Source organism: Nanorana parkeri, unplaced genomic scaffold (assembly GCF_000935625.1).
Source record: "Nanorana parkeri isolate BGI_ZX_2015 unplaced genomic scaffold, ASM93562v1 scaffold344, whole genome shotgun sequence".
Taxonomy (NCBI): Eukaryota; Metazoa; Chordata; class Amphibia; order Anura; family Dicroglossidae; genus Nanorana; species Nanorana parkeri.
Window position 1 is genome coordinate 368,833 of NW_017306612.1, and position 8,767 is coordinate 377,599.

The 8,767-nt window shown below is 46.4% G+C and overlaps 1 protein-coding gene across 1 annotated transcript in view; it reads right to left on the reverse strand.

The window, feature by feature from the left end:
* SLC24A4 (solute carrier family 24 member 4) overlaps positions 1-8,767 on the reverse strand; it is an 85,466-nt gene that overhangs the window by 23,011 nt on the left and 53,688 nt on the right. Inside the window, exons 4-6 of the mRNA XM_018558528.1 lie at positions 6,790-6,864; positions 3,126-3,207; positions 769-875 (exon numbers count right to left, since the gene is read on the reverse strand). Coding sequence (XP_018414030.1) covers positions 769-875; positions 3,126-3,207; positions 6,790-6,864 — 264 coding nt within the window. The remainder of the gene's footprint in view (positions 1-768; positions 876-3,125; positions 3,208-6,789; positions 6,865-8,767) is intronic.

Below are 8,767 nucleotides of genomic sequence, written 5' to 3' on the forward strand. Positions count from 1 at the left end.
GGGGTGGGAGAGGGTCATAGAGAGGAGAGGAGAGATGTGAGAGAAAGAAAAATCTTGAGTTAAGAGAGGGTTTCCTCATGATTCTGTACAATCTAATCCTACAAATACATAATTATCTGAACAATGTTCTACAAGTCATTTTCCTGCAGAGATTTCCTTGCGGTGGTTTTACCATTTACACACAGACAAGACAGGAAAAGTCCAGCACCGCACACACGGAGGACGGCTCTTGTTACCGTCACATTTTGTAAATATAATTTGTATCTCTTTTGCACCAAGTTACTGTTTTTTTTGTTTTGGATTTGCTGCGTAACAAACAATATTCCAATCGGATCCTCCGGATATTTGTAAATTCCTTTTCTATTAACAATCTATAGCACAATGGAAGCGGAATATCATCCGCCGGGACCGGGACCGGCAACAGCACGCCGCCTTCCGGGACCTCGTCCAGTCCTCCCCCAGCCAGGTAAGACATCCCCCGAAAATAAGACCTAGTGTCTTTTTTCGTGCAAAAAAAAAAATAAGACAGTGTCTTATTTTCGGGGAAACACGGTAGTAAAGTCAGTTGACAGATAGACCACCCCGAGGACACTTTTTACATCTAGGGAGGTAAAAAAAAGGATCCCCCCCCAATTACAGGAAGGCTTCTCTACAGTACTTTTTGGTTGAACTCAACGGGCATGTGTCTTTTTATACTATGTATCTGATTCGGAGACAATATTAAAAACAGACAGGGAGACTGATGTGAGACAGACGCACAGATCTTACCTGTCCAGCAAAAATGCCGCACACTCCAATTATACAGAGAATATTGAAAACAGCCGAACCAACAATGGTCCCAACACCTACATCACCGTGGGTGATAAATACTCCTAATGAGGGAAGAGAAAGGGTGGGGGCAGAATATGAGAGGAAGAGGGGGGGGAGAGAGAAGAAGGGGGGGCAGAGAAGGGGGAGAGCAGGAAAAGGGGAAAATAGGAAGAGAGACAGAGAAAAGAGAGAGAAGAAAAGGGAGACAGGAGAAGAGGAAGAGAGGAAGAAGGGAGAGAAGGAAAAGAGAAAAGAAGAAGGTGGGAGAAAAGGGGGAGAGAGGAAGAAGGAGAAAAGAGGACGAGAGGAAGAAGGAGAAGAGGGGGAGATAAGGTAGAGAGGAAGAAGGGGGAGAGAGGAAGAAGAAAAGGAGGAGAGGAAGAGAGGGGAGAGAGAAGAGGGGAGAGCAAGAAGGAAAAAAAGGTAGGAGAGGTAGAGATGAAGAAGGAGAAGAGAGGTAGAGAGGAAGAAATGGGGAGAAAGAAGGAGGAGAGGAAGAAGGAGGAAAGACAGAGAAGAGCGACAGAAGAAAAGGAGGAGGAGGAGAAGCCAGATAAAGTAGGTGAGGAAGAGAGAAAGGAGGGGAGAGAGAGAAGTGAGGTTAGAGAGGGAGAAAGGGAAAATGGAGGGAAGAAAGAAACATAGAATTAAGGAGAGAGGAGGAAGATTGGGAGAGAGAGAGAGAGAGAGAGAGAGAGAGAGAGAGAGAGAGAGAGAGAGAGAGAGAGAGAAAAAGGGGGAGGGGAGAGAGAGAGAGAGAGAGAGAGAGAGAGAGAGAGAGAGAGAGAGAGAGAGAGAGAGAGAGAAAATGGGTAGATACAAAAGAAGGGGGAAAGAGGGAGATGGGGATAAGGGTAAGAGAGAGAGATGGCAGGAAAGAGGGACATGGTAAAAGAAAGCAGAGAGAGAAATAAGGGGAAGATAGATAAAAAGAAAAAAATAGAGAAGGGGGATTAGAAGATGTAGAAGGAGAGAACATAAGATGTTATAGACAATCCATCTTTGCAATAGACATACAATACATTTCATCTTTCATTATTTTGTAGTAATAATTACTAATGATCAGAGGTGATCTCTGTGGGGACTGCACGCAGCGTGCACTCCTTTATTTCGCCCACCAGGTGGCAGTGTGCACTCCTCTATACCGTGCCTCTATTGTACAGTTTGCAGAGCCCCAGTTGAGCTTACTGGATTGTTTGAGTGGTTAAGAGATTTCTATGGCTTCTTTATTTGTTTTGGGCTTCTCCATGCAGGTATACAAGTATAATTTAAACCAATTATGTTTGTTTTAAAACCCATGAAATGTATTTTTACATACAGCTGATATATATACCAGAAGATCCTGTCTTCATATTAGCCTTTTTTACACAGTAGCAGAGTAGAAGCGGGAATGCTCCCTCGTCACTCCCTGATTGGCCAGAAAGCCGGCTCCATGCTCCCTCATCACCTGGAGACGAGGGAGCATGGAGACAGCTTCCCTGCTAATCTGGTGACAAGTCATTACACACCGCCCGGCTTCCTTAATGGGACTTTGGTATCGGCGAGTACCGGAAAAAAATATCGGTACTCGTACTCAATACCGAAAAACCGATATCGGTGCATCCCTATTATTTTCTCTTCTGGCTGAATGTTCTTAAGACTATTTTGGCTTCTTGGTGAATGTTCTTAGACAAATACTCTTTTCCCTTCCATGTAATAGAGAAGAGGGCTCTCCGGAGATATGTGTGAAAGGAAACAATGCTGCATGTAAATTGATACTTTGTAATAATAAGCAATCTGTTCCCAATGCCATAAAATAATGTGCATTACAATGAGTTACATGTAACAAGGTGGATGCCACCTCCCACCTCCTGTTTCACTGGCTGCTATTTACAGCTGATACACTTTGATGCACACTGTCTGCGTCCAAGAGCAGGCACCTGGACCAGTATGGATGTGCAGGTACGGGTGTCATAGTGACTACATTTAATTGGTGCAGCCGCATCCTCCAATGGGGAAGAACAGGCTGCTAAATGCAATCACACATAGCACCTGCCCCTTCTGGGATCGGGTCTTTTTACGGGCATGCACCTCTATCTGATTGAGCCCTAATAGAGATCAATAGTGCGACAATTATCAGTGTTAATACTCATGGGGGGGAAATTTATCAAAACTGGAGCAGACAGAATCTGGAGCAGTTGCCCGTGGCAGCCTATCAGCATCTCTTTTTAGTTTGCTCAGGTAAGATTTGAAGATGAGACAGAGAACCTGATTGGTTGCAGTGCAAATCTGTTGCAGATTTTGCCTGCTCCACTTTTGATCAATTCCCCCCCCCCCCACGGAGGCAAATAATTCCGGAGTCGAGCTCCCTGCCGCCATGAACGTCGCCCCAGCCACGTCCTCGCTCAGGTGAAGCCTCTGTAAAATAAAAGCGAATTAAAGCTCCAGAGAACCCAAAACGATCAATAATGCCGTTACTCTGTGCGAGCGATTGGCTACAAACATCCACAAATATAAAAATGTCCAATGTACGAACGTTCGTATGAAAAATCTGATCGGAACATTCGGCAATGCCGTCAGAGCCGTGATGAATGTCGTTTGAAATTTCGTTTTGTTTCAACATTCCATTTTGAAGATGAATGGAGCTTCCCGAAGGAAAATCCCAAAAAACGATTTCCTTCCGGTCATCAATGATCGTCATTCATTAGAGAATCAAACAAACGCTGCGGATGAAATTCTGCTGATGTACGGCCAGTTTTAGGGGGCACATCTACTTCGGGGGCCCGCTTGAAGTCAATTATTAATGCGGGGAAGGAGAGGATTCTGGGAGTTCTCCTGGCAAGGTATGAGGGATGAGGAGTCAGCCGCTGACATAACATATGTCTATACATTATGCATGCACAGACCGCGTCTTCTATTTCTGAATAATTCACGGTAAACAGTTAATATTCTGAAGCCGCTCCAAATGTACAACAGATTTTGTAATTATTCACGCCGCGCTTTGCTCAAGGTTCCTGCGCAGCGAGACAGCCAAGAATCAAGCGGGGAAAATTTGGAGGTGAGTAAAGAGCTTTTATCAGGAATGGAATATGGGGGGGGTGGGGGGATTAAACCCCTTTCCATAAAGGGTCAGTCCAACATTAAGTGCATTTCCAGTGTCTGGTGGGTACCAAAGAGTTATAGCACCAAACAGTTCCCCAATGTAGCCACGTGACACCGCCATTATGAATGGGTCCTCCTCCTGCCCTGACCGTGACACAGCTCTGCCTGAACTACCCCTGCCCTGACCTTCTGCCTGTAACATGGCCCTGTCTGAGCAATGCCTGCCCTGCCAACAAAATCCAAGCCTTCTTGCAGGGTTTACTTGTAAGAACCCATCACTCCCAAGATAGCTTAAAGGAGAACTATGAGGGGAGTGAAAATCACTCATCGTCATAGTTCGAGCCGACGCGTGGCAATGAAACGTCGGCTCATTAGATCGGGAAGTGAGCGAACACATACCGTCGCTCGCTCACTTCTCGATCATCTCCTCTGCAGAGAGCCGTGGCTGTCAGTCACCGCTTCCCACAGGGATTCCCCCCTCCCGCTCCAATCCTCCAGCGCTGACTGGAGGAATGGATGGGGGAGGGGGCGGGTACAGCTGGCTCTGCCTCTAGATAGGCATAGCCAGCTGTCACTCACACAGCTGGGTGGATCTCGACAGTAATGTCGGGATCCGTCCCGGCTGCACCAGTCTAAGTATAACGCGAGCTGTAGCTCGCGATATACTGAGCTTTGGGTGACGGGAGGACGCTAGTATATGTCCTCCGGTAACCTTTAAGAGAACTATGGGGAAAAACACACCTCATAGTTCTCTTTTAAGGATCACAGTGATGACTGTCCATGTGGTCTCTTTCCTTGATCATAGATCATGTGACCAGGCACAGAAGACATGACTGCACATGCATTGATTAAGATGTGGCACCGGAGCCCAAAGTTCAATGTCTTTACATCATCTGTACATATCCTGTGCAGAGAGCAGAGCTGCAGGAGGGGCTCAGCAGGCTCCACCTGTTAGAAATACAACAGCATACAGTACATATGATTGTAATTATGTCTTTTGAACTGTAGATGGCACTGTAGTGCAATGTTAGTCTCTATGCTTATGCAAACGTATCTATTACATACAGGGAGTTCTCTGTATGCTGTAAAAAAGCTGTACTCTGATATAATGTTCTTCTAAGCAAGTCAAACTTAATTCAGCATTCCCCAAGATCTCAACGCTTCATCTAAATACATAACCAACACCACCCACTACAGGAGGGGGCAGAGAGCAACAGTGACTGGTCTTTATTACAGGAGGGGGCAGAGACAAGACCAGTCACCCTGCACAAGGAGAGAGAGCAGCAGTGACCATAGGCCTGGGAAGCCTTCGTTTGCGCAGGTGATTAGCTCCCCACCTGCTGGTGTCATCAGGCCAGGGTTGCAGTCCAGGTGGAGTTCTGCTTCTATGCAGGCACACCCACCACAGAATGCAGCCTCCCTTGCTTGGCGTTCTCGTCCTGCGTATCTGCCATCTGCTGGGGGTCAGAGACGCAAACCGAGGAAGGTCCTTATCAGCCGAATCTTGAGCGAAGCCTTTCATGACCCACTGGCCTTAAGGGATTGTACAGGCCAAATTTTGAGGGAAGGGTTAAGATTGATTAATATGGACAGGGTGCCACTTAAATTCAGGGATCTGGCCTGGATGTGCTTCCATGGGAAGCTCTATGTTGGGGGCAATTTGAAACATTGCAGTGAGTCGGAACGTGGTTGTCCGCGAGAGGAGTGTGCGGGTGTGGTGGAGACCATGGACCATTTTCTGCTTCATTGCCCCTTTAACATAGAGGTATATAAACAGGTGGGGCGGGGCCTCGGTGTTCCTTTCCTCTCTAGGCTGAGTCATGCTGAGTGGGTGTACGGAGCATTCAATGCTGGAGGGGTTTTTTGTTTGGATACACTTTTTTTAGTCAGCCTAGTGGTCCGTTATTTCACGTGGAATGCACGGTGTCAGGTCTCCATTCGGCATAAAATCCTTCCTGTCCAGGTGGTGGTGAGTGACATTCTGCATGCGGTGGGGAAGATTCGGGTGCTTGAGAGAGACAAGTGGAGGCAGGGGGCTTGGTTGAAGGCGTGGAGGGGTATCAGGCCTCCCTGACTTGCAGAAGTCTCTCTCCGGGTGTGTGGCTGTCTGTCTCTTATCACCCGAGATTTTGTTCTTTAAGATTTTTGAAAAATGGCTGCGTGCATAGGTGACGGGTTGGGCCTCTTAGGCCTTCTCTGCTGCTTCATGTAAATAGTTGGGGAATCTTTAAGCGTGAGGCTGTTTATGCAGCAATGAGGCTTTGCCTATCTGTATATATGTGTATAGCTTTGTGGTGTACTGAATATTTTTTATGTTTTTCTGTTCAGTTAATATTATGGTTATGTTTTGTTACTTTTTTATATAAACGTTGCTTGAGTCTTTTAATAAAAAGATTAGCAGCAGTGAGCGGTCTTTGTTACAGGAGGAGGCGGAGACCAGACCAGTCACCCTGCACAAGGAGAGAGAGCAGCAGTGAGCAGTCTTTATTACAGGAGGGGGCGGAGACCAGACCAGTCACCCTGCAGAAGGAGAGAGAGCAGCAGTGAGCGGTCTTTGTTACAGGAGGAGGCGGAGACCAGACCAGTCACCCTGCACAAGGAGAGAGATCAGCAGTGAGCGGTCTTTATTACAGGAGGGGGCGGAGACAAGACCAGTCACCCTGCACAAGGAGAGAGAGCAGCAGTGAGCGGTCTTTTTTACTCCATTTATAACATTTGTATCATGTGTTTTTTCTCGATTTTTTTGGTTGATATTCTGTCTCTATCATTTAAAATACACCTTTGATAAACATTATAGACCTTTTCATTTCTTTGTAAGTGGGCAAACGTACAAAATCTGCAGTGGATCAAATCGTTATTTTCCTCACTGGAAAATACAACAGGAAACCGTGAACTAACCTCGCAGATTTTCTCCAGAGACGGGACAAAGAAGTCATCGCACACAATGGCCAAAGCGTAGAACATGTACAGCGCCTGCAAAAGAGGAGAAGACAAGTCATTTTACAGCCTCGGCCAATCACTCAGTTGTTCAGTTTCGGCTCTCAGAGAATGAATTATTCAGCTGATACAAAGAAGCGAGCGCAGCAACAAAAGTAAATCCATTTCCTTGTTTTTGGAGCTGGGAGATTTCTGATCTACGCGGAGCATTTATACCGCGATCAATCCGAGCTGAGTCAGGTCATAAATAGAGAGCTGATGCAATTTGCTCTGATAAATCACTACAAATATATTTTTATGTCAGGGCTTCGAGGACAAATGACATTGCTGCTTGAGAACTCGGATATACGATACTGTTAAATTTTACATCGATCTCTGGAGCGCTGCACTAATGGAAGGCCACTGGGATTCAGACCTGGAGATAATGGCAGAGGGCTCTGGTTTCATTAGGTTAGGACGCTGTGAAGGTTCCCTCCATCGGAACGCTGAGGAAACCTTATTTTGCCGGACCGACGCTCAAAAAGTCAGGAAGAGTTGTACCGGCTTATGATTTGGTCCGGAATGTTCATCTTTTGACCTCAAAATGCTTCATCATCAGCTATGAAACTTCTCTTGTGCTGAACCTGTACTAAACACCTTTTCCTCTAGTGGCACATCCAACAAAGGGCTAATGAAGGCCGGACCTGGGCTCATAAAAACTTGAAAGGAGGCCATCAGTGCTGGCCCAATGGGCTGCGGTCGGGTATTTCCATCCCTGCAGCTGCAACTAAACTAAGAGTGGGATGCTGGTGGCATTATTAGTTATATGGCAATATTAGGTCAATGTTATTGACCAAATATGGCCATGTGGTCATATTTGGTCAATTATGTTACCAGCTTTGCATCATAGTCAATGGCCACTGAACAAACAGCCCAGAAGCTGGCAGAAGACCAGCACCCGATCGTTCAGCCCTGCTCCCGATCGTTCAGCCCGGCACCCACTCGCAGAGCCCCACATCCAGCATGGTGACATCTGTAAACTCCCCTGGTGACATGCAAACACAGCTTGGTGACGTCTGTACACTCCCCTGGCGACATGCAAATGCAGCCTGGTAACATCTGTACACTCCCCTGGTGACATGCAAAAACAGCCTGGTGACATCTGTACACTCCCCTGGTGGCATGCAAATTCAGCTTGGTGACGTCTGTACACTCCCCTGGTGACATGCAAACGCAGCCTGGTGAGAAACTGCCCTAAAATTATTAGTCTGTATGGTTTTAGAAAAAAATTTCACATGCCCCATTAAGAAAAAGTATTGCTAATTGGTATCGGCGAGTACCTGAGGGAAAGTACTTGGTCTGAAAAAAAATGGTATCGGTGCATCGCTAGTACCAACCCAACCTACTAGCGTGTTGGTAGAGAGCTGGACCCAATGTTGGGCAAGATAGGGTCTGGAATCCAAATTTTACAGACAGCCCTTGGTCAACCGTGATAACCTTGGGGGTCCCCAGAGGAGTCTACAGAGTATAAAAAGGATGAGAGCGCCAAAGATCTAGCGCAAGTCCGGTAGCTTTTTTTTTTTTATTGCACATGACGATGGGAATACTATGAAACAAATCTTCGTCTAATTGTTTCCCAGCCAATAATCCCGCTCCCCTGTAATCTATTCTCGGCTAATGTTACCCTCCGATAATTAATGCTCCACTCCGGCGATTTATTACCGGCTCCGGCACAGACAAAGCAGTCGGCGCTGTAATTAAAAAGAAATGAAATGGGAACGCAGGGCCGTGGTTATATAAGGCTCAGGATTTCCCCTGAGATAAAAAAGAGAAGACTCAGAATTCTTTGAGTGGCAAAAATGTAATTTAGTGATAATGTGATTGCCGGGTGCGAGCTGAACGCGGGTTGTAATTATTCGCCACAGTATAACGCCGTTAATAATCAGTTCATTCCCATCCT